Consider the following 27,285-nt stretch of genomic DNA (forward strand, 5'->3'; position numbering starts at 1 on the left):
CAAGAAACTAATAGAGTCCTTAGAATTTATTTAGTCCAGTGGTTTCCATACATTTTTAGCAGCAAGTTTGTTCCGTGCTTTTTTCTCTTCCCACTCACTACAACAATTTCTGTGCCTATCTGGAAACTATCTTTCCTAATTTGCCAATAACCACTCTTATTTCTCAACTTTAATAAGCACTGGTTCTTATTAGGACCAACATAATTATAATAAATTATAAGTAAGGAGAAAATAGGCCAGATTACATACATTTTACATATTCAGGGTCTGCAAGTCAGAAAATTTAATAACTGTTCAAGGACACACATTAACTGCTATAAATGATTGAAATATAGATTTAGACAACTCAAATGACATTGTTCTTTGCCCCCAAACTACAAAATATCACAAATTACAATCCACCATGTAAGGGCTATACATATACATCATCATCATATATTTATAAATTCTTATCCAGCCAACTTACATACATATCTCTTATCCTAAGACCTAGACGTAAATAAAATGGTGAAGTCATGTATGATAAAGCTCCATGAATTCCATCCTCAATATGGTCATGAACAACTTGGACTCCAACATTTCGAAGTCTTGTAACATACATAAGTCCATCGTCTCTTAAGACATCATGTTGACAAGTAAGAATATAGGTTAGTGGCAAATTCTGTAACTGAGAATCATTGGCCAACAAGGGTAATGCTCTGCTGTCTGTAAGTCCTGGCAATGAATAACTAAGTCCTCCAGGAATTGGTTCAGTATATACATAGTCTTTTCTATACTTCTCAGGAAGAAGTATACTCCAGTTAACAAACTTAAACAGATGTCTTGACTCCAGAGGCATGTGTTGGTTTCTTCTCATTGCCCGGGGAAGTGCTTCATCCTTGGTGAAATATAAGCTCACGAGTTTTATGGCTACATCCCTGGTCAAAACTATACCATGCTCATTTTCTCGGTGAGATGGCAAATAAGAATCTGTTATCTGTAGGCCAGGGTAAAGTAAGACTTGCATCTTGATTTTATGTTTTATTTCAGCATCATTCTGCACCTGAAAATATATGGTAATATTCTATAATACAAAATTTTCCAAAATACCAGGAGAATAAAATTTAATCTTAATTATCTAGCAATCATGAGATAAACAAATCTACATAAATTGATGTGATATATTATAATTATTTTTACAATATTTAAAATATATTTCCATGGCATGAAAAAAAATTCAAACCAATGTAAAATTGGAATTTTAAAAAATATTGATTTTGTGTGTGAGGAAAAAAGGAGAAAGAATAAGAGAAGAGAGGGAAAGAGACAGAGAATATACAAGGCAAGAGAGATATGCAGGATTTTTTGGTCAAAAATCACAAATGAAAATGATCCAATTCTAAAGATATTTCTAGGGGAAATTGACAGTACATATAAGTTTGTAAAAATCCTTCTTAAATAAAGTAACCAGAGTGAGTTGAAGAAATAAATATAGCTATTAAATCATATTATTTCATTATAGAATCAAAAAAAAATCTGAAAAATTTTTAGAATATGTTCTTTGGCAACAAGGTCGAGATTACCAACATCATACCATAATTTTTAAGAAACGTTATCCCAGTGCAAAAGCACATGGACCAAGGTGAAGAAAAAAAAAGCCAATCAACAGGTATTTTATGAGAATGATGCAATGTTGGAGAAACAAAGGGAGAAAATTTTTTTAAAAACTTGATGTGCATAAGTTTGATATGCAAGGAAAAAATGTGAAGTACTTGATAAGGAGTGCCTTTTCTTTTCCAAAGAGAAAGGCATTTGAGGCCTCACCTATGACCCTGCAGACTGCAAGAGAAAACATTGAATTAATCTCCCAGGAGCTATTACCTTGGCTAGAGGCTGGCATCTGGACAAATGAAAATACCTGCTGCTGCTCCAAGTGAAAAGCTCAGGACCACAGGATGTACCTCTAAATCAACCATTCACCACAGTGGTTGGCTGAACAGAAAGGAAAAACTAAATTGAAGTCCAAGAGGTACCTCAGAAAAGGAAATGGTATCCTACCATCTCCACAACGTACTTCCAAGATGCTAGAGGTTTAATGAGTGTAGAATGAAAATGAGCCGGCCGGGCGCGGTGGCTCAAGCCTGTAATCCCAGCACTTTGGGAGGCCGAGACGGGCGGATCACGAGGTCAGGAGATCGAGACCATCCTGGCTAACATGGTGAAACCCCGTCTCTACTAAAAATACAAAAAACTAGCCGGGCGAGGTGGCGGGCGCCTGTAGTCCCAGCTACTCGGGAGGCTGAGGCAGGAGAATGGCCTGAACCCGGGAGGCGGAGCTTGCAGTGAGCCGAGTTGCGCCACTGCACTCCAGTCTGGGCGACAGAGCGAGACTCCGCCTCAAAAAAAAAAAAAAAAAAAAAAAAGAAAATGAGCCAAAACAAAGTTAACGTACAGAAACTTTCCTAGATCCCAAATCTCTCTGCAGTGCCCTTAGGTAGATAACTTACTAATCAAAGATTGCTATCAATAGCCCACCCTCAGTTATCCTACTCTTGATCTCACTAATCTAGGAAAAAAACCAAACAAACAGAGAACACATAAACAGGGACAGGTCAAAAAGTGTCCATCGATACCCTTGCCTGACCCTACCTTTCCTTTCTGGAATGCCATATGGAATAAATCACTTCAACAAATGTATCAGTATTTCCCATTTCTATGTTCCCCATTATGTCATTTGTTACTTTGCCATTCAAGGCATTTTTCCTCTCTAATATTCTTCAAAACCCATGCTAAAGTCAGTTCTCTTCAAGATATTGGAAAAGCACCTGAGTCAGATTCTCTGAGGTTAGCAATTTTGCCATAGTCTTAACAACTATGTTATTTATCTGGTGTGTTTCAGGTATTTTCTACACATTTTATATATACTCACAAGCATATATGTGTGATTATGCATGTGAATACCTGATCAAAGGAAACTCTTCTTTTTTAAATTCCCAAATCTCTATTACCTCTTTAAGACCAATCGTCACTTTTCCCTTATTATACAAAAATGTACATGATTAATCTTTCTACTTGGTTTTGAATTTCACAAACACTGACACGATACCTAAGTTGTCATTGTACCCCTTACTGGACCTAAGATAATAAAGTCATTAATATCACACGGGAAAATAATTAAAAAATGAATATTTTAATAACATGGAAACCATAATATTATAAATCATAATATCTGATTTATAATTCTTTTAACAGGACACTATATCTGGAGCCAGGAATAATAAGATCCGAGAAACAGTAACAGGTATGAGACAAGTAGGTCCCAAAAGTAACATTGAATGATTGACCTATCTATAGCTTAGTTCTTTGCTCCTAGACCTATATGGTCTCGAAGACAATGAGCTAAGCAAAGTTCAAAAGTGTGCATAAACATTAATACTAAACCAAAACAAGCCTAGAATGGAGCATTCTATAAAATGGACATGAAGGAATGGATATATATTTCTGATTTTCTGGGTAACTAATCTGTACTTGAGTGCAAAAAAACATGTGATATTCCTTGCAGGATGTTATTACTTTGTAAAGAACAAGAATGAAAAAGTAAAAGATCAAAACAGTTGAGAGAACATATCTAGCTCATGGCAATGTCCTTAGAGTTTAGACACTGGTAACTGTATTTCAAATTTCTATTTACAGTTTTATAATATTTCCAATATAATAAAGACCTTTGGACAGCTAAGTAACTTAAAGATTGTGGAAGAGTTTAAGTAAAGTCCATCCTTATTCTTAATCTTGTTCAACAATGAACATTATTTTCATGAAAACTCAATGGATACTATGTATTTGAACTTTCTTTTATAATTAAACACGATTAATCCTAAACTTATGGTATTTACAGTAAAATTGTCTCATATAAATTATTTGCTCTGCCCCTCCTTTATTAAGTCACCAAGTTTGAATCTCTAATTGGTTGAAGTTATAGGTTGTGTTTTTCAAGTTATAGGCCATGCCACTGGTATAATTGTCATCAAGAAAGTAATTTATTTATACCATGAAGACTGGTCTCCTAAGTCTATACTTTTGAGAACAAAATTTGGGACCCAGTTCATGAAAATCTTCTATGCCATGCTAAAATGCTTGGAGTAAACATGTTGACCAGCACCATTTTCACTCCTACATCAGTGTTTTCATTCACAAACAACCCTCCTGGACAGCATGAATTGGGAGTGGTGGTGGAAAGGAAGTTGGTAACAAAGTCAGAGAAGGGATGATCCATGACTTCATGTCCTGTTTCATTCTATGACTAAACTGCTTCAAAGCCCTTTCGAAGCAGTAATCTGCCATGGACACCTGTGCTTGACCTAAAGTCAACTCCGGACAGTCTGAGGCATTACTGAATCCTCTCCCATTTCCCCCCATTTCCCAAGTGCCCTGTGACCATTCAAAGGACATGGCACTTTCCTAGAGAATGACAGGTTCCCCTGCCAGGGGAACATATTGCAGCCCTTGCACTTTGCCCCTCATCATCTACTACGCTTCTCAATCCAGTTACTGGTTCACAAGATATCCTACCATCTAGCTCCCTGGTGTGAGTGTGTGTTATTCAAATTCCTGCATGCCCACGCCAACTTATCCATAGCCTATCATCCATGTAAGGATGAGTTTACACAAAATAATAACTTGTTATTTGAGGAGTTCCTACATTGCTATTGATAAGTATTGCTCATCAAACTTAACATATCTGTCATTTTCAACCTAGAGCATTCAACTTCATAGCAACTGTGACTGCTATCCCCACTAATTTTCCTTTCTATCAACTACCCCTAACAACCCCAAACCTGATTCCACCAATACACAACCAGCCAATGAGTATCTTGATAAACTATGAACCACTATGAAGAAATTCTAATATGGGAGGATTTTTTGGCCTCATCCACACACACATGTTCCAACCATGCTGGAAACTGCAAAACTCCCACATGGGCTAGACAGAGTCCAAGATAATCAACCTGCTCTCCTCCTTGCAGGTTAATCCTGTCCTTTCCTGATATTTATTCTTCCCCTAAAATCCCATTTCCCACTTTGTGTCCTAAAAGTATGACAGTAAAACAGATTCTATCACTCAGAAGTGCAGGACTCACGGTGATAGCACTTCCAGGTGCAAGTAACAGAAGACAGATGTTTCTGCTTCTGATGGATTTCAGGTGACCTGTATAACACTGAGATGATGGGATTACACAGAGGTAAACGAACAAAATAATAGAAACTAACATACATAATATCTATGTATGGGACATCATCCCATGTCCAAGAATGCTGCATGTCAATCATATTTTTCTAAAAATCATCACCATTAATTATAATTTCTGATTAATATTTGCTATTAAACTGTTTTTAAAGAATTTTTTATATTTTTAAGGAAGTGTCACATATGTAATATCATATATAGCCATAGAAACATTGGATGCCATAGAAATATTATTAAAATAAGATAAGGCTTTATTACCACCTTATGATAGAAGATACAAATTAGAAGCAAAAGTATATTTAGAAAGACCAAAGCTATAAAACCTAACTAAGTAGAGCTATCATATATCATAGCTTCCTCTTTAAGTTACCGACATTGAAATACTTATTTTTTAGAATATCTAAGAGAGTAGGACTTACTAATTACTTCAAAATATCAAATCAATTCCCATTATTTTATGAAAGTAAAAAGAATATCTCTGATCCTAAATAAGAGCAATGCACACATTATTTTAAAATAAAATATGACCATGAAATTGGATTTAAGTGATTGGATTAAAGTTTAGAAATTAAGAAATTGGATTAAAGTTTAGAAATACTTTTTCCTTTAATTAAAGATTAAGGCACCATGTCCACAAAAGTTTTCTAAGCTATAGTGATCATCCAGATCATTGTGACCAGCGAGCCACATTAGTGACTTTAGGACACATCATGTGATGTTGCCAGAAAATCTAGCAATAACAGGTATAAGATATTCATTTCTTCTCAATAAAGAATACAATTGAAAAATGACAGGATAATATATGTGTCCTAATCCATGAGAAAATCCCTTTTACAATGTGAATTGAAATAAATGAGTCATTTTTAAAAATATATCTCTCAGTGGTGATTATTGATACCGAATTTTAAAAACCATAATCTATAACATATTATCGATCACAGGATCATAAGACATTGGAAAAAAATAAGCTCTATAATAATTTCAAAGTAAAAGTTGATGCTTATGATCCAAAATAAAAACAGTACAGGGAATAAAGTTTTTCAATGAAAATTTAATTCATGTAGAAAGTTTAGCAGTCCATGAAGAACAAATAATTTAAAGCATAATCATAAAAGTAAATAGGAAAGGATAAAGAAAACCACCTTTTTAAATGCTCATGAAGAACACTGAGTTCTTCTGCAGTCTGTTCATCTGCATGCTGCACTATGTTCCCTCTGAACAGATAAATCAGAACACCTAAATAGACACTATGTTCTTATATAATTAATTTAAGAAATAGAATGACATTCTATTACAACACACTCATTAGACATAAAACTCATATTCTATTAGAATTCACTTATTCCTTCCCTCTGAAGGGTATAATCTATTCAAGAAGGATCCACCCTCCTGCCCCAAACGCCTCTCACTAGGCTCAGTCTTTCAACACTGCCACATTGGGGATCAAATTTCAACATGAGCTTTGACTGGGAAAGACCAATAGAATAGATATTATGTATGTTTAAGAAATAGAAATAGAATAATTTAAGAAATAGACTGATTTTTATTCACTTTTGTGCTGTCCTACAGATTTTACTGAGAATCACATCTCTGTTTGGTGCCTGTGTTACTAAGTATTGTCCTGCTGAAAAGTTGCAAGGTAGGATATCACATTTTCATGAATCTGTATGGCTACATCCAATTGTTATTTCTTTTTTCTTTCTTTCTTTTCTTTTTTTGTTTTTTAGAGGCAGGGTCTTGCTCTGTCACCCATGTTGGAGTGCAGTGGTGTGATCCTAGTTCACTGCAAACCTCGAACTCCTGGGCCCAAGCAATCCTATAGGCTGGGACTACAGGAATGTACCACTACCCCTGGCTATTTTTATTTTTTTGCCTAGACTAGTCTTGAACTCCTGGCCTCAAGTAATCCTCCCCACTGGGCTTCCCAAAGTGCTGAGACTACAGGGATGAGCCAATACACCAAGCCCAATTGTTGTTTCAGTTATGCTTGCTACACTTGCAAAGCCAAGCAAATGCTACAAACGTGCAAGAAGAAATTAGAGGTGTGGTAAGATGTTGCTTAACCACTATTGGGTAATTGTTGGACAGCTTTCAGAATCTCTACATTCCCCAAACTGGTTTCAGATGAAATTTTAGACCAGACTGCTATACAATTTTACATAGTAATTAGTATAATAATCTCTAAGCAGGACATTCTCCAATTTTTACCCTCCATCACGCTCCTCATTTTACTCCAGCAAGATCTTTCAAATAAATGATATTATTTCAAGTAAATAGCAAACAAGTTCATGCTGGAAGAGTCCTCAGGAATCAACATGTCTAATGGTTTGCAAACTTTCTTCTTGGCAATGAAGTCCTCTTTTATTTTTCTCCTAAAAAAATTTACTTAGAGCTCTAAACATGAAGGGCAACTAAAGTGGAACAGATTGGGTTGAAAGGAGGCCCAGGCATAGAACCAAAGGTGAGGCTTTGTTATCACTGCCATTTTGGTTTCACAATAGGATTTTATGTGCGTATGATGTCATAGATTAATATATACATATAGACATATGTATATGCATGTATGTGCATATATACTTACTTATATATGTATGTATAACATATATTTCAAGTGTATATGTATGTAAAATATGTATGTATATAAACTTCTTCTTGTGCTTTAATCCTGAATCTTATAATACTTAAGAAGAAATTTTAGAAAATAAATAGAGAGGCACCTAGAGTAACGTTTTGGTTCAAGTTTTTATAACTAAAGTCCTGTTTTAAAAAGTACAGAGCAGTGTTTCTCAAAAAGAAGTTTGAAGAAAACTAGTTTCATCATTTTTTAAATAGAAAGGTAAGATAATGAAGAATAAAAATTACATGAACATCTCAACGGATACATAAAATGACTTGACAAAATGCAATATTTTTTCATAATACAAACTCTCAACTAATTATGTATAGAGGAAAGTACCTCAACATAATAAAGGCCATATAGACAAGCTCACAGCTAACATCATACTGAGTGGTGAAAAGCTGAAAGCTTTTCCTCTGAGATCAGGAACAAGACAAAGATACCTGTTCTCACCATATCTATTTAACAAAATACTAGAAGACCTAGTCAGAACTATTAAGAAAACAAACAAACAAACAAACAAAAGCAGAAATAAAAAGCATCCAAACGAGAAAAAAGTAAAAATGTCTGGGCCAGGTGCCGTGGCTCACGCCTGTAATTCCAGCACTTTGGGAGGCTGAGGCGGGCAGATCACGAGGTCAGGAGATTGAGACCATCCTGGCTAACACTGTGAAATGCCGTCTCTACTAAAAATACAAAAATTAGCCAGGCGTGATGGCGGATGCCTGTAGTCCCAGTTACTCGGGAGGCTGAGGCAGGAGAATGGCATGAACCCAGAAGGCAGAGCTTGCAGTGAGTGGAGATCATGCCACTGCACTCCAGCCTGGGCAACAGAGCGAGACTCTGTCTCAAAAAAAAAAAAAAAAAGTGTGTTTGCAGATTACATGATATCAGATACAGAAAACCTTAAGACTCTACCAAAAACCTGTTAGTACAAGTAAATAAATTCAGTAAAGTCACAGGATACGAAATCAACATTCAAAAATTACTTGCATTTCTATATACTAACAAAAAACTATCTTAAAAAGAAATTTTTAAAAATCCCATTTCAACAGCATCAAAAATAAGTACGTAAATAAAACACTAGGAATAAATTTAACCAAGGAGGTAGAAAGATCTATACACAGTAAGCTATAAAATATTAAACAAAGAAATTGAATAAGACACAAGTAAATGAAAAGATTAGCCATGTTTCTGGATCCAAATAATTAATATTGTTAAAATGTCTATACTACACAAAGCAATGTACAGATTCAATGCAATTCCAATCAAAATTTCAATGGTATTTTTTACAGAAATAGAAAATTCATATAGAACCACAAAAGACTGAATAGTCAATATAATCTTGAGTAAAAAGAACAAACCTGGAGGCATGACAATCCCTGATTTCAAAATAAACTGCAAAGCTACAATAATCAAAACAGTATGGTACTGGCATAAAAACAAACATATAGACCAATGGAACAGAATAAAGAGCTAAGAAATAAATTGTTGTCTTAGTTCACTTAGTGCTGCTGCAACAGAATGCCTGAGACTGGGTAATTTATTAAAAAAAAAACTGTCTCACAATTCTAGTGGTTTAAAGTTTCCAGATTGGGTATGTGCATCTGATAATGGCCTCTGGCTGCTTTAATCCTTGGCTGAAAGAGAATCAGGAATCTGCATGTCCAAAGAAATCACATGGCAAGAAAGGAAGCAAGAGAGAGAAACCAAGGAAGCCAAATTCTTTTTAATAATCTGCTGTCTCACAAATTAATTAATTTCCTGGAGAGCAAGAATTCATTCATTCCTTCCCTCTGAAGGGTATTAATCTATTCATGAAGGATCCACCCTCCTGCCCCAAACACCTCTCACTGGGCTCAGTCTTTCAACACTACCACATTGGGGATCAAATTTCAACATGAGCTTTGACTGGGAAAGACCAAGTTATAGCAATGGTCAATTGATCTTTGACAAAGGTGCCAAGAACACACAAGAGGAAAAGACAGTCTTTTCAATAAAAAATGTTGAGAATTCTATATATCCACATGCAGAAGAATGAAAGTGAACATTCATTTCATTTCATATACAAATATCTTCTCAAAATGATGAATCAAAGGTTTAACACTTAATATAAAACTGTATAGCTACTGAAAGACAGCTTAGAGAAAAATGTCTTAATATTGGTCTAAGCAATAATTTGGGAGGTATGACTCCAAAAGTACAGGCAATAAAAGCAAAAATAGATACATGGGATTGCCTCAAACTAAAAAGCTTCTGCACTAAAACAGAACCAATCAACAGAGTGAAGAGACACTCCAAAATAGGAGAAAACATTTCAAACTATGGGTTCAATAAAGGGTTAATACTCAAAATGTATAAAGAACTCAACTAAATGGCAAGAAAACAAATAATCCAATTTAAAAATTGCAAATAGAACTGAGTAGACATTTCCCAAGAGAGAATGTACAAGTGGTCAACAGGTATACAAAAAAGTGTTCAACATCACCAATTATCCAGGAAATGCAAATTAAAACCCTAATGACGTATCAGTTAATGCCTGTTAGAATGGCTACTATCAAAAAAGGGAAATAATAATAAGCATTGGTAGGGGTATAGAGAAAAGGGACCCCTTGTACATTGTTGTTGGAAATGTCCATTAGTGTATCCGTCATGGAAAACAGTACCAGATGATTCAGCAACACCACTTCTAGGTATATATCCAAAGGAAACAAGTCAGTAACAAGAAGAGATATCTGTACTCGCATATTTATTGCAGCAGTATTCACAGTAGTCAAGACATGGAATCAAACTGTCAGTCAGATAAATGGATAAATAAAATTTAGTGTGTGTTTGTATCTACACATACACACACACAAACACACACAATGGGATATTATTAAGCCTTCAGAAAGAAGAAAATCCTATCATTGGTGACAACATTGATGAACCTGGAGGTCCTCACACTGAATGAAACAAGTCAGGTAAAGACAGACAAATACTGCATAATCTTGCTTATATGTAGAACCTGAGAAAGTTAAACCCCTAGAAGTGGATAGTAGGTGGTGGTTATGAGGAACTGGGGATATAGATGCAAGGGGATGGAGATGGGGAAATCGGGGAGATGTTGGTGAAAGATTACATAGTAAAGTTTCAGTTATGCAGGATGAATAAGTTCTGGAGATCTAATATTAAGTGTGGTGACTATAGTTAATGATACTGTGTACTCAAAATTTGCTAAGACAGATCTTATACATGCTCACTATACAGAAAAAATAAATGGTAACTATGTTAGGTAACGAGTATGTTACTTAGCTTGTGTTAATTGTTTCAAAATGCATACACATATCAAAACATCATGTTGTGCATCTTAAATACATATGATTTTTCATTTTCAATTGTACCTCAATACAACCTTACAAAAGAGAAAAAAAAAAAAACAGAAAATAAGAGAGTTGGAATTCTTCCCAAATTATTTAATGAGGCTAGTGTAATTTTTCTCTCAAAACCTAACAAAGACAGGAGGCAGAGGTTGCAGTGAGCCGAGATCGAGCCACTGCGCTCCAACCTGGGTGACAGAGTGAAACTCCATCTCAGAAAAAAAAAAAAAAAAAAAACCTGACAAAAAGTGTTAAAAAATGAAGATTAATCTCAAAAATACAAAACATTTAATGAACTAGAGCAAACAGAAAGCAGCAATGTATAAAAATTTTAATTCATCATGACCAAATAAGGCTCATGCCTAGAATGTAAGCATAATTTAACATTTAAAAGTCAATTGGCATAATTTACCACACTAAAAGAATAATAAGAAAAATTACACAATCATCTCAATAGTTGCATTAAAATCATTTGACTCATTCAACACCCATTTATGCAAAAACTATCAGCAAACTAGGAGTAGAAATAACTTCCTCAATCTGACAAAAGCTAACTAGTAACTTCAGGTAATACTATATTTATTGACGAAATACTGAAAAATTTCATCCAAAAATACAAAGCAAGACAGTTATATTAAATATTTTACTAGAGGCCCCAGACAGTGCACTAATAAAAGAAAAATTAAAAGGAGTAAGTACTGAGAAGCAAGAACTAAAACTGTCTCTAGTCATTGAAAATATAATTATACAGAAAATCCTAGGAAACTAAAACAAAAGCAAAAACAAAAACGAAACAAAGAACACTAGAGTTATAAGTGAGTTTATTGAGGATATGATGGGAAAAGGCCAATATCAAAATTGATTGTATTTCTACATATCATAGAAATAAGTTCCAAATTCCTAATTCCAATATGTTCCAAATAAACATTCAGAAAACACTATTTTTAATAAAATGTTAAAAAAAACTCGGTAAAACTTGAGAAAAGATTTCCATGATTTCCACACTGAAAATAGCAAAATGTTGCTGAGAAACTGAAGGGGATCTAATAAAAGTATGAGACATGCCATGTACATTAATTGGAAAACTCAATATTATTGAGATGTCAATCCTCCCCAAAGTTATAGACTCAATGCAATCCTAATAAAAAATCAGTTAGTCTTTCTTTTTAAAAATTAGTAAGATAATCTAATATTTTAATGAGAAAGATATGGAATACTAGAAACATTTTTTTTTAAAGAAGAACAAAGTTAAAGTCAGTGTAGTATTGGCAGTAGGATAGACATGTATATCAATGGAACAAAAGAATCCAGAAATAGTTACACTAAAGTTAAATAAATGTTTACTCAAGTGCCACTGTAATTCAATGGGAAAGAATGGTCTTTTCAACAAATGGTGCTGGAAGAACTGAATTATCTATAGAAAAAAAAAATGAGCCTCAACTTCTACCTTGTATCATAAAAACAAATATAATGTACCTGTTGAGTGACCGCTGTTGCTAAATTGCCCCCAGAACTGTCTCCTGAAATGCAGATTCGGGTGGGATCCACTCCATATTTTGTAAGAATTTTTTCCAGAAGAAAAAATTTGACTGCAGCAAGGCCATCTTCAAACTGAGCAGGAAAGTGGTGTTGAGGAGCTAGCCTATAACTTTAAAGAAAGAATAATAAAGCATTTACGGTTGTATCTGTCCATTTAATTCTCAAATACCAAATACATGCAATTTAATGCCAGCCTTTCTTGTTCAGTGTTCTAAAAATCAAGCCTAAGTTTTCTACTAACTCTTGATTAAAATGAAAATTATTTTAATAAAGTATAAGGTCTTCAATCTTGTACCTAATGTCCATGGATGGCATTATTTGTGAGGAGTCAGGGGAATTTTATGAACTTCCTAAGAATTGTAAGCAAAATTTTTAGTCCAAGTGTGTTTTAGAATGGAGATGGTCTATGGCTTCCGTCATATTCTCAATATAACTCATAATCCAAACACTTTTTTAAAACCCTTATTTAAAAAGCACAATGGATTGCAGATCTGAGAGCATATTGTAGGCAGTGTCCTATTTATCAAGGTCATTTAGGTAAAAGTTTTACAAGCTGACGGTGCATATACTCCATCATGGATAATATCCAGTAGTTATTACTAGATAAAAATTTTGAAATATAAATAAAATTTAAATATGCCAGAGAGCTTGCTTATTTCTGGTAAATTCATTTGTATGGCAAATCATCACACAATTCTTTTCATGGGCACAAATAGAGTTTTTTCCCCAGTATATGTGGACTGGTAAAACAGGAAAATACTTCTAGCAACCTATTCATAGAGCTTTTCCTTTTTGAGCTTCAGAATGCTAAAACGTGTATATTTCTATAGCCAATATGAAATGTTGGTAATAGCGTTCTTAGAATTTTATTATAAGCTATCTAGAAAACTCTAAGTAATTTGTAGCTTAGACATAGATGTGTACCAAAAAGATGTTGGTATCTTTATTTAAAATACAGTGGATTTATACTTTTTAGACAAAGAATAACACAAATTGTAGGGATTTGATAGAATGTATAAGCCAAGCACAAACTTATATTATTATATCAAAACAGATATAAAATAGTATTTAGATTACTTCAAAAGCTATGAAATTCAAGTTTTCTTGCCTGCTCAAATACAATCCAATATCCCAAACGTGTAATAGTTAATATACTTCCTTCTGTCCAGCTATGTTACTTGGGACACTACTAGAACCTTATAGGACCTGAGTCTTACATGTCTAGAGCAAGTGTTTCCAAAACTGCTTACCCTGGGGTATAATTCAGATATTCTCACAATCACAGAAAAATAATGGGACACTGAAACTCTTTGAGGAGTGTCTATGATGCAAAAGGTGACAAGTAAAATATATTAATTTAAAAAATTATATTTGAAGCACAGCTGACTTGATGTGGGAATCAAACCTCTACATGGTAAAGGCAAAAATCATAGTAGCCACACACACACACACACACACACACACACACAAAACAAAACATTCTCTTACTCCACGCCTACAACGACAGCATCAAGTGTGTTTGCAGTCCATCTATTCAGGAAGTCAAAAGCCCTCTGTTCTGAAATGAAGAAATAAACATCAAAGTATTTCCTGTAATTAGAAAGCAGTAGAAACAGTTACAGATATGAATGTGAAAATAACTGTGGTTTGTGAATATCACATAGGAGCTTTTATTTCCACCCCCTATTTCTAAGCAGATGGACCTGAATCCACATGGCACACTCTCCCCTTCCTAGTCTTTTCAGCTACTCTCTCCAGGGAGAAAAGGATGGCTTTACCGATTATTTTGGGGAGGATAAACTAGAATAGGTTCAGCCTATTGTAATTTCGTCTTGACATCTGCTGTCTGTACACAATGACCCTTCCCAGGACCCTTTGTATCCTGGTGCATTTTACTTCATCTGAACTAATCGTAATGTTTTGACTTGCATTTATGTGAACTCTGTGTGTAAGTTTTTAATTAGTTCAGAAGTCAGAGGAAAAAGAAAGTAATAGTATGTTTTAAATCTCTAAACATGGTTCTTCAAAACCTCTGTCTTCTTTGAAGATGCCACATAATAAAATAGTCCAATAACATTGGAATTAAGACAGAGTCTAAGGAATAATAACCAGATACGAGAGAGCCTCTGGCAGGTCAGTGTGAAGACCTGATATACATATGAGTTTTGACATGCTTGACGTACAAGCCATTGACTTTCCCAGACATGTAACACACACACACACCACACACACACACACACCCCTTTCCCCAGGTCCCCACATATCCTATTTACCAGGGCCCTGGCCAATCACCTTGGCAAATTCTGTGACAACATCTGCTGCTTTATTTACCACAAGATCCTAGAAATCCAGAGAATTCTAGAGTTGTGATCAAATTCTAGACTTTTCTGGACCTTATATTGCACATTAACAAAACTGCAAAGTAGAAACTAACCACTGGGTATATATATAACCTGGAAAACAGGAAAGTAAGTCACCTAGTCTTTTAAATAGACAAAAATAACATTTTATTAAAGATTAAGTTAATTTTCAAGAAAAAGCCATGCATAGATAAAGACCAAAATGTACAAGACCTAAGAACTCTCTGAACTTCACCGTGTTAACAAGAGATCATATTTTCTATTTTTTTTTTTTTTGAAAATCTGCAGATTAGGGAGACATAGCCTTCCATGTAAAACAAAAGTATGCTCCAGAGACCAAAAAGAGGGTCTGTGGCTTAAATATGGAGAATCAGCTGGTACCCCTCAATCAGAATCAGATCTATATATGTAAATAAAGGATTCAAACTTATTCAAATAGTTCAAAAGAGCTGATTCCTGATTGGGTGGTTTCCAAGCCCCAAACTGAAAGTTTGTTAGATACCCCTTTCAAGCAACTGGTGGGAGGAGTTTTCCAGTCAAGGTGTTTCAGCTTGGAAACATCTTAGCTCAGGGGCACAAACAGAATGTTTGGATCTGCCTTCTCTGGGAACAAAGGGATGTGTGACCAGCCTTTTCTCACTCATTATGGTCACTGAGTTCTTAGTATCATAATTTGGGTATCTTTATCAGCCACAGGGAGTCCGTTTCATCCAGAGAACTTGGGGTCTTATTTCCAGTTTCATTACATAACCAACATTTTCCTGTATTTCTTAGTTTTCAAAGCAACTTTGATATGTTTTAGAGAAAAAAAAAGAGGAAGCCTAGGGGAAAAGAAAGAAAATTAAAATTAGCAATTACTAGAAAATAGTTATAGTGTCTTTTTTCTTGGTGAAAAAATAGAAAGTATCTAAGTATTTTCCAGTTTATTCACATATGTTTGGGAGATCTGAAAACAAATAATGTGTAAATATAAAACCAAAATATTGAAAAAAGACATCTAGAATTTAGCTAAGCAGAATGTTGGAATGTCATATCCTGAATTCTCACAGTTTTAGAAATTATTGATCACAGTCATTGCCTATGTCAGTAAAAAGAGATATAAACCTAATAATCAGGAATACTTCTTAGTATTTTTCAAAGTGATATTTTCCCATCAGTGGCCATTTCTTTTATGCTTACTCAAGTCCTAGGTAATATGTATATGAACAGTTGGATATTTCATAGACCTCAAAAAACTTCGGTGGAATGAATACATTTCTTTGGAGAGAAATGAGGCAAACTTGATATTTATCTTATCGAGAAAGCAGGTTATTCTGACCATTTTAATGCATGATATAAATTAAATTATAGATGAAATTTAATTTGTTGAAAACATAAAGAAGGTAAAAAAAATTCGTAAAAGAAAAGAGTTAGAACATTCTGGATAATATTCCCTGTAGAGATCATCAGATGTCCCTCTCATTCACTCTGTGTGTACTTTTTTTCTTCAGAAAAACATTTATTGGATAATCACTGTACGAAAAATACCTAAAAAGACAAGTAGGGAACCTAGACTTTATGGGAAGAGTTTACTATCACATAGTACTATTTTGTGTTTTCTTTTTAGAGTCAATACTAATGACTGCATTCTAAGTCTTACTACTATTTATATTATGTTATCAATAACTGCAAACTTGATCTTGTAGCAACCAATAGCAAATGCTTTTGACTTGTTAATTAAAATATCTGCATCCACTCAATGTTTCTGCTTCAATTTAGATCCCAAGAAAAAATGTTTTAGTAATTGACTTTATATCCTATTTTCATTTGTTATATATTCATTCAATATAAAAGCTAAGGATAATAAAAAACAAAACAAAAACTGAATCTAAAATCCCCATGATATTATTTGCCAAACATATGTCTATGTCTCTTTATTAGATATCTAACATTTATATCTATACTTATCCATATCCAGACAAGTATATATAGATAGATAGATATACCTGTATAAGTGTGTATATTTATATAAAAGAGTTCTTATATCAAAAACGTAGAGCTAGCTACACTTTTTCCTTACACAGTGAACTTACTGGAACTTCCAAAACAAAAACCACCACCATGAAAATATATTACAGCTCTCCTTCGGGTTTCTGACTTTCTTCTTGGCAAGTACAATCGTACTGGAATATCAACAAATGTTGTATCAGTCACTGTGATGTATTCATCTGAAACTGGTTGGGTATAATCCAGCCTGAATATCATGGATATAAACTCTTCATATCTCATAATACCCATATTTTCAAAACACATAGCCTGTGAGAACAAAACAAACAAAATTAAATATTTAGATATGTAAATAACACCAAATGTATATGAAAAGAAAGTTTAAAAGGAAGAAAAAATAAGAAAAGTAAACAAAAAGAAATAGACTATTTATAAATATCATTTCCAAATAATACTGTAAAGATCTTATTGCATAATCTTCTTGCCCTTGAAAATCTCAAATATCTGGCAAGCTGGCCTAATAGGAATAGCCGCGGTCTGTAGCTCCCAGTGAGAGCAATGCAAAAGGCAGGTGATTTCTGCATTTCCAACTGAGGCACCCAGTTCATCTCATTGGGATTGGTTAGGCAGTGGGTGTAGCCCACAGAGGGCAAGCAGAAGCAGGGTGGGGCACTGCTTCACCTAGGAAGCGCAAGGAGCCAGGGGACCTCCTTCCTCTAGCCAAGGGAAGCCATTGAAGGACTGTGCTACCCAGCTGAGATACTACGCTTTTCCATGGTTTTTGCAATCTGCAGATCAAGAGATTCTCTCGTGTGCCTACAACACCAAGGTCCTGGGTTTCAAGCACAAAACTGGGGGGCAGTTTGGGCAGACATGGAGCTAGCTGCAGGAGTTTCTTTTGTACCTCAGTGGTGCTTGGAGCTCCAGTGAGACAGAACCGTTCACTCCCCTGGAAAGGGGGCTGAAGCCAGAGAGCCAAGAGGATTTGATCAGAGGGTTCCACTTCTGTGGAGCCCAGCAAGCTAAGATCCACTGGCTTGAAATCCTCACTGCCAGCACAGTAGTCTGAAGTCAACCTGGGATGATCTAACTTGGTGGGGGGAGAAGGGTCTACCATTACTGAAGCTTGAGTAGGTGGTTTTCCCCTGACAGTGCTAAGGAGACTGGGAGGTTTGGACTGGGTGGAATTCAGCACCACGTAGCAAAGTGTCTGTGGCCAGACTGCCTCTCTAGGTTCCTCCTCACTTGGCAGGGCATATCTGAAAGAAAGGCAGCAACCCTGGTCAGAGGCTTACAGATAAAACTCCCATCTTCCTGAGACAGAGAAGCTGGGGGAAGGGGATGCTGTGGGCGCAGCTTCAGCAGACTTAAACTTTCCTGCCAGCTGACTCTGAAGAGAGCAGCTGATCCTGAGAAGGAGGAGTCTCCCAGCACAGTGCTTGAGCTCTGCTAAGGGACAGATTGTCTCCTCAAATGTGTCTTTGACCCCTTGCCTCCTGACAGGGAGACATCTCCCAGCAAGGGTCAACAGACACCTCATATAGGAGAGCTCTGGCTGGCATCAGGATGGTGCTCCTCTGGGATGAAGCTTCCAGAGGAAGGAGCAAGCAGCAATCTTTGCCGTTCTGCAGCCTCCACTGTTGATACCCAGGCAAACAGAGTCTGGAGTGGACCTCCAGCAAACTGCAACAGACCTGCAGAAGAGGAGCCTAACTGTTAGAAGAAAAACTGACAAACAAAAAGCAACAACATCAACATCAACAAAAAGGACCCCATCCAGAGGTCATCAGCCTCAAAGATCAAAGGTAGATAAATCCATGAAAATGAGGAAAAAACCAGCCCAGAAACGCTGAAAATTCCAAAGACCAGAATGACTCTTTTCCAAATGATCACAACTCCTTTTCAGCGAGGGCACAAATGTGGATGGAGAATGAGATTGACGAATTGACAGAAGTAGGATTCGGAAGGTGGGTAATAACAAGCTCCTCTGAGCTAAAGGAGCATGTTCTACCCCAATGCAAGGAACTAAGAACCTTGATAAAAGGTTATGGGAACTGCTAACTAGAATAACCAGTTTAAAGAAGAACATAAATGATCAGACGGAGCTGAAAAACACAGCAAAGAACTTCGTGAGGCATATACAAGTATCAATAGCTGAATCAATTGAGTGGAAGAAAGGAGATCAGAGACTGAAGATCAACTTAATGATATAAAGTGTGGAGACAAGATTAGGGGAAAAAAAAGAATGAAAAGGAACAAACAAAGCCTCCAAGAAATCTGGAACAATGTGAAAAGACCAAACCTACATTAGATAAGTGCACCTGAAAGTGACAAGGAGAATGGAATCAAGTTGGAAAACACACCTCAGGATATTATCCAGGAGAACTTCCCCAGTATAGCAAGATAGGCCAATATTCAATTTCAGGAAATACAGAGAACACCATTAAGATACTCCTTGAGAAGAACAACTCCATGACACATAATCATCAGATTCTCCAAGATTAAAACAGAGGAAAAATGTTAAGAGCAGCCAGAGTGAAAGGTCAGGTTATCTACAAAGGAAGGCCCATCAGACTAACAGTGGATCTGTCCGCAGAAACTCTACAAGCCAGAAGAGAGTGGGGACAAATATTCAACATTCTTAAAGAAAAGAATTTTCAACCCGGAATTTCATATCCAGCCAAATGAAGCTTCATAAGCATAGAAGAAACAAAATCTTTTCCAGACATGCAAATGCTGAGGGATTTTGTTGCCACCAGGCCTACCTTGCAAAAGGAAATATGGAGGAAATATGGAAAGGAAAGAAATACAGAAAGAAAATAAATATGGAAAAGAAAAACTGGTACCAGCCACTGAAAAAGCACACCAAAATATAAAGACCAATGATACTCTGAAGAAACTGCATTGACTAATGTGCAAAATAACCAGCTAGCATCAGGATGTCAGGATCAAATTCACACATAACAATGTTTACCTTAAATGTAAATGAGTTAATGCCCCTATTAAAAGACACAGGCTAGCAAATTGGATAAGGAGTCAAGACTCATTAGTGTGCTGTATTCAGGAGACCCATCTCACATTGAAAGACACACATAGGCTCAAAATAAAGGGAAGAAGGGAGATTTACCAAGCAAATGGAAAGAGAGAGAAAAAAAAGCAAGTGTTGCAAACCTAGTCTCTGATAAAACAGACTTTGTACCAACAAAGATCAAAGAAGACGAAGAAGGACATTACATAATGGTAAAGGTACCAAGGCAACAAGAAGAGCTAACTATCCTAAATATATATGCATCCAATATAGGAGCACCAGGTTTCATAAAACAAGTTATTAGAGACCTTCAAAGAGACTTAGACTCCCACACAATACTAGTGGGAGACCTTAACATCCCACTGTCAATATTAGACAGATCAACTAGACAGCAAATTAACAAGGATACTCAGGACTTGCACTCAGTTCTGGACCAAGTGGACCTAATAGTCATCTACAGAACTCTCTACCCCAAATCAACAGAACATACATTCTTCTCAGCAGCACATAGCACTTTTTCTAACATCGGCCACATAATTGGAAGTAAAACACTCCTCAGCAAATGCAAAAGGATGAAAATCATAAAAAGCAGTCTCTTGGACCACAGCACAATCAAATTAGAACTCAGGATTAAGAAACTCACTCAAAATCGCAGAACTACATGGAAGTTGAACAACCTGCTCCTGAATGACTACTGGGTAAATAACTAAATTAAGGCAGAAATAATAAAGTTCTTTGAAACCAGTGAGAATGAAGAGACAATGTACCAGAACCTCTGGGACGCAACTAAAGCAGTGTTAAGAGGGAAATTTATACCACTAAATGGCCACATCAGAAAGCTATTGGTCTGAAATCGACACGCGAACATCGCAATTAAAAGAACTTGAGGGCCGGGCGCGGTGGCTCAAGCCTGTAATCCCAGCAGTTTGGGTGGCCGAGACGGGTGGATCCACGAGGTCAGGAGATCAAGACCATCCTGGCTAACATGGTGAAACCCCGTCTCTACTAAAAACTACAAAAAAAAACTACTAGCCGGGCCAGGTGGCGGCGCCTGTGGTCCCAGCTACCCGGGAGGCTGAGGCAGGAGAATGGCGTGAACCCGGGAGGCGGAGCTTGCAGTGAGCTGAGATCCGGCCACAGCACTCCAGCCTGGGTGACAGAGCGAGACTCCGTCTCACAAAAAAAAAAAAAAAAAAAAAAAAGAACTTGAGAAGGAAGAGCAAACAAATCCAATTTTTGAAAAGATTAACAAACTAGATAGACCACTGGCTAGACTAATAAAGAAGAAAAGGGAGAAGAATCAAATTGACACAATAAAAAATGATAAAGGGGATATCACCACTGATCCCACAGAAATACAAACAAGCATCAGAGAATACTATAAACACCTCTATGCAAATAAACTAGAAAATCTAGAAGAAAAGGATAAATTCCTGGACACATACACCCTCCCAAGAGTAAACCAGGATGACGTCAAATCCCTGAATAGATCAATAACAAGTTCTGAAATTGAGGCAGTAATTAATAGCCTACCAACAAAAAAAAGCCCAGGACCAGACATATTCACAGCCAAATTCTACCAGAGGTACAAAGAAGAGCTGGTATCATACCTTCTGAAATTATTCCAAGCAATAGAAAAACACAACTCCTCCCTAACTAATTTTATGAGGCTGTCTTCATCCTGATACAAAAAACTGGCAGAGACACACACAAAAAAATTTCAGGCCAATATCCCTGATGAACATAAATGCGAAAATACACCATAAAATATGGGCAAACCAAATCCAGCAGCACACCAAAAAGCTTATCCACCACGATCAAGTAGGCTTCATCCCTAAGATGCAAGGGTGGTTCAACCTATGCAAATCAATAAACATAATGCATCACATAAACAGAACCAATGACAAAAAACTCAATAGATGTAGAAAAGACCTTCTATAAAATTTAACATCCTTTCATGCTAAAAACTTTCAATAAACTAGGTATTGATGGAACATAACTCAAAACAATAAGAGCTATTTATGACAAACCCATAGCCAATATCACACTGAATGGGCAAAAGCTGGAACCATTCTCTTTGAAAACTGGCAAAAGACAAGGATATGCTTTCTCACCACTCCTATTCAACACAATATTGGAAGCTCTGGCGAGGGCAATAAAGAAATAAAGCATATGCAAATAGTAAGAGAGGAAGTCAAATTGTCTGTTTGCAGATGACATGGTTGTATATTTAGAAAATCTCATCGTCTCAGCCCAAAAACTCCTTAAGCTGATAAACAACTTCAGCAAAGCCTCAGGATACAAATCAATGTGTAAAAATCACAAGCATTCCTATACACCAGTAACAGACAAGCAGAGAGCCAAATCATGAGTCAACTTCCATTCACAATTGCTACAAAGAGAATAAAATACCTAGGAATACAACTTACACGAAATGTGAACAACCTCTTCAAGGAGAACTACAAACCTCTGCTCAAGGAAATAAGAGAGGACACAAACAAATGGGAAAAATTTCCATGCTCGTAGATAGGAAGAATCAATATCATGGAAATGGCCATACTGCCCGAAGTAACTTATAGATTCAATGCTATTCCATTAAGCTACCATCGACTTTATTTGCAGAATTAGAAAAAACTAATTTAAATTTCATGTGGAACCAAAAAAAACCTGTATAGCCAAGACAACTCTAAGCAAAAAGAAAAAAACTGGAGGCATCATACTACCTGACTTCAAAGTATACTACAAGCCTACAGTAACCAAAACAGCATGATACTGGTACCAAAACAGACATATAGACTAATGGAACAAAACAGAGCCCTCAGAAATAACACCACACATCTAACCATCTGATCTTGGACAAACCTGACAAAAACAAGCAATGGGGAAAGGACTCTCTATTTTAAAAATGGTGCTGGCAAAACTGGCTAGCCATATGTAGAAAGCTTATACTGGATCCCTTCCTTACACCTTATACAAAAATTAACTCAAGATGGATTAAATACTTTAATGTAAGACCTAAAACCATAAAAACCCTAGAAGAAAACTTAGGCAATACCATTCAGGACATAGGCATGGGCAAAGGCTTCATAACTAAATCACCAAAAGCAGCTGCAACAAAAGCCAAAATCGACAAATGGGATCTAATCAAACTAAAGAGCTTCTGCACAGAAGAAACTATCATCAGAGTGAACAGGCAACCTACAGAATGGGAGAACATTTTTGCAATCTACCCATCTGACCAAGGTCTAAAAGCCAGAATCTATGAGGAACTTCAACAAATTTGCAAGAATAAAACAAACCATCTAAAAGTGGGCAAAGGATATGAACAAACACTTCTCAAAAGAACAAATTTATGCAGCCAACAAACATACAAAAAAGAGCTCATCATCACTGGTCATTAGAGAAATACAAACCAAAACCACAATGAGATACCATCTCACACCAGTTAGAACAGAGATCATAAAAAAGTCAGGAAAAAACAGATGCTGGCGCGGATGCAGAGAAATAGGAACGCTTTTACACTGTTGGTGGGAGTATAAATTAGTTCAACCATTGTGGAATACAGTGTGGCGATTCCTCAGTGATCTTTAATCAGAAATATCATTTGACTCAGCAATCCCATTACTGGGAATATACCCAAAGGATTATAAATATTTCTACTATAAAGACACATGCACACTTATGTTTATTGCAGCACTATTTACAATAACAAAGACTTGGAACCAACCCAAATGTCCATTAATGATAGAATAGATAAAGAAAATGTGGCACATATACGCCATGAAATACTATGCAGCCACAAAAAGGAATGAGTTCGTGTCCATTGTAGGGACATGGATAGAGCTGGAGGCCATCATTCTCAGCAAACTAACACAGGAACAGAAAACCAAACATTACATGTTCTCACTCATAAGTGGGAATTGAACAATGAGAACACATGGGCACAGGGAAGGGAACATCATGCACCAGGGCCTGTAGGGAGGTGGGGGGAAAGGGAAGTGAGAGCATTAGGACAAATACCTAAGGTATGCTTAAAACCTAGATGACAAGTTGATAGGTGCAGCAAACCACGATGGTATGTGTATACCTATGTAACAAACCTGCACGTTCTGCACATGTATCCCAGAACTTGAAGTAAAACACACACACACAAAAAAAGATAAATCCTTGTGTATAAAAAGAAGAAAATCTCAAATATTTAGTATTTTAGACTGAGAGCTGTCCTATTCAAAATCCATTAATTTACTAGTAGTTTTTTTATGTTGTTGTAATTATTTTTGATTTGTAATTTTTTTTCAGGGAAAAAACCCATTTTGTAGGCATGCTGTCATGTTTTCTTTCTTCATTGTTCATTTTATTTAATTCAAAGTTTTAAATATCATCATATGACCACACTAGTAATAATTCAAATATTTTGGCTTTCAGTGCCAAAAAGATTAGTGCACTTTCCTCACCCTTAAATTCCATATTTGAGGTCCTTGAAAAAAGTTGCCTTTGGTATTTCTGACCAGCTTTTCCAGGACTTTTGTGTTATGTCACTGGACAGTTTACTCATAAAAAAATCTTAAAAATTACATGGTTGATAACACAGTAAACAATCTTAATTATTATAATTATTCCAAGGAAATTAAGGTATTTACAGGGCAATTGAGAACATCTAACCACTATACTTTATTTTCTTAATTTTAATTTAATTTTTTTTTTTTTTTTGAGATGGAATCTTGCTCCGTCATCCAGGCTGGAGTGCAGTGGCATGACCTAGGCTCACTGCAACCTCCGCGTCCTGGATTCAAGTGATCCTCCTGCCTCCGCCTCCCCAGTAGCTGGGATTACAGGCATGCGCCACCACAGCTGGCTAATTTTTATATTTTTAGTACAGATGGGGTTTCTCCATGTTGGCCAGGCTGGTCTTGAACTCCTAGCCTCAGGTGATCCACCTGCCTTGGCCTCCCAAAGTACTGAAATTACAATCGTGAGCCACCGTGCTAACCCCTATACTTTAATGACAAGGAAGTATGCAGAAACTCTAAGTTGTAGCCAGTAAATGTCAAAGCCAAGTTTGCATCCATTTAAACCAGCATCTTATGCTACTACTTACTAGCTGGTTGACATTAAGAAAATTACTCTCTGTAGCTCAATTTCCTTGTCTGTATGATAGTAATAATAATAAATCCTTCAGTGGGTTATAGTGGGGTTTAAACAAGTTAATGGTCTGTGATACAAATGAGATAATCAAGGAAGGGAAGATAGCATTTTCTCTGTGGAACTGACACTTGCTTACCCACATATGCTTACTCAGGAAGTAAGAGCATTGGAGAAAAGTTATGGAGAAGGTAAGCCTCTAGAAGTGATTACAGGGGAAAATATTAGCAGATATCAGAAGGAGCTGACTGTGGTTTCACAAAACAAATGTATTGTTTGCTGTACAAAGCATCAAAAGACAGCCTCTCCTTCTTAGACCATGGATTGCTCGCTTTTTTCTGATCATCTTCTGCTGTTGCCTTCTCCTTTGAGCCTCTTATTGTTACCCTTTCTGGAAGCTATCTGGCTTGGCAGAGAGAGTATGGGTTTCAAAATGAGACAGTTTAGAGTTCAAATTATGGAGTTGTTACTTTTTACCTGCAGGTGTTCTTCTCAGTCTCTTCCCCTACCCCATAACTAGATAAAAATGATTGCAGGATAGTGGGAAATCAATGGAAGTACATATTATACAAAGCCTATACAATTTAAGAACTCAAAAATATTAGTTTCTAATCCTATCTCGTCCTTTTAAAGGAGCTATTTTTGCATGAATTTGTAATTCATTCTGCACATGCCAAGTCAGATAATCCCTGAAAACCAGCAATTTAGAATTGAAGATGGACAATTAAAGCCATTAAATAGTAAGAGCCTTAAATTAATGTCAAAGAGTTACAAATATCAATAACGTATATCTGAACAACTAAAAGATAATTATGGGACTAGGTTGTTCCTGAAAGTTCAAATTTAAGTCAAGTTCTCAAATAAACCTCAAAGCCATTTATTTTATACATGTCACAATAAATTTATTTTATACATGTCACATTTAGACATAAAGTCTTAGAAGTGAGAATTCTGTCTCATTGTTTCGCACAGACGTAGGAAGCTTTATTAATATTATATTATTATTAAATAATATATTATATTTTATATTATTATAATATATATGTTTATTAAATAAACTTAATATTATTTAATTAATTCACTCAAACAAGCAATGGTTCTTACAAAATGGTGATATTAATACTATTAATAGGCCGGGCGCGGTGGCTCAAGCCTGTAATCCTAGCACTTTGGGAGGCCGAGACGGGCGGATCACGAGGTCAGGAGATCGAGACCATCCTGACTAACACGGTGAAACCCCGTCTCTACTAAAAACTACAAAAAAAAAAAAAACTAGCCGGGCGAGGTGGCGGCGCCTGTAGTCCCAGCTACTCGGGAGGCTGAGGCAGGAGAATGGCGTGAACCGGGAGGCGGAGCTTGCAGTGAGCTGAGATCCGGCCACTGCACTCCAGCCTGGGTGACAGCGCGAGACTCCGTCTCAAAAAAAAAAAAAAAAAAAAAAAAAATACTATTAATAAAAGAGCTCATAAGCACCCATTTTTCATCAATAAGTCATCCCAATATCGAACAGAAAAAAATGTTAACCTTACCGTAAACGTACAAGTTTTAGCGATGGCATCCAAGGCCATTATTTTCCAGCTTTCTTCAATGTTGTCTGGCATGGGTGTGTAAAAATGAGAGACAAAAATAACACAGAGCAGCCCCAAACAGAGAGCTTTTAGCATCATAATATCCCTTTTTCCAGCTTCTTCACAGTACTGAGATTAAAATTTTTCATAAACACTGAATAGTAACCAGTAGAGCAAATGTAGACTTGGGAACTCTCTCAGGTAATGTGATCGTCTTCACAACATGAAGCTAATTTTCAGTTCAAATGTTACAGTGTCACTAGTAACTTGTTTTGCAAGCACACAGACTGGAACAGATGTCATAATTCATCAGGGTGTGCATGCATTATTACCATGCAATTTAATGCTCTTACAGTGTTTCTTCGTCCTGTGATACCATCATCAGCCCAAAACAACTTTATTATTGAGACTTAAATCAGAACCTAAACGAAAGCACTGAATAAGTCATGAAGTAAATTTTAG

General features: G+C 36.2%; 1 protein-coding gene across 1 annotated transcript; it reads right to left on the reverse strand.

The window, feature by feature from the left end:
- Nucleotides 1–250: 250 nt before the first annotated feature.
- On the reverse strand, nucleotides 251–27,029 carry LOC117079925 (arylacetamide deacetylase-like 2). Its single transcript, XM_033204290.1, has 5 exons — nucleotides 26,785–27,029; nucleotides 17,172–17,394; nucleotides 14,228–14,297; nucleotides 12,677–12,848; nucleotides 251–1,042 (listed from the first exon to the last, which is right to left on the reverse strand). Exons 1-5 carry the CDS (start codon nucleotides 26,920–26,922, stop codon nucleotides 440–442), a joined length of 1,206 nt encoding a protein of 401 aa, XP_033060181.1. The 5' UTR covers nucleotides 26,923–27,029; the 3' UTR covers nucleotides 251–439.
- Between the last annotated feature and the right edge of the window lie 256 nt (nucleotides 27,030–27,285).

The sequence above is a fragment of the Trachypithecus francoisi genome, unplaced genomic scaffold (assembly GCF_009764315.1).
Source record: "Trachypithecus francoisi isolate TF-2019V2 unplaced genomic scaffold, Tfra_2.0 Lachesis_group0, whole genome shotgun sequence".
Taxonomy (NCBI): Eukaryota; Metazoa; Chordata; class Mammalia; order Primates; family Cercopithecidae; genus Trachypithecus; species Trachypithecus francoisi.

Coding starts and splice junctions, on each gene's coding strand:
- LOC117079925 (XM_033204290.1), bottom strand. CDS start 26,922: ATGATGCTAAAAGCTCTCTGTTTGGGGCTGCTCTGTGTTATTTTTGTC. Junction 12,849..14,227: donor GCTGTCGTTGTAGGCGTGGA/GTAAGAGAATGT, acceptor CTTTCTTTAAAG/TTATAGGCTAGCTCCTCAAC. Junction 1,043..12,676: donor CAACAGCGGTCACTCAACAG/GTACATTATATT, acceptor ATATATTTTCAG/GTGCAGAATGATGCTGAAAT.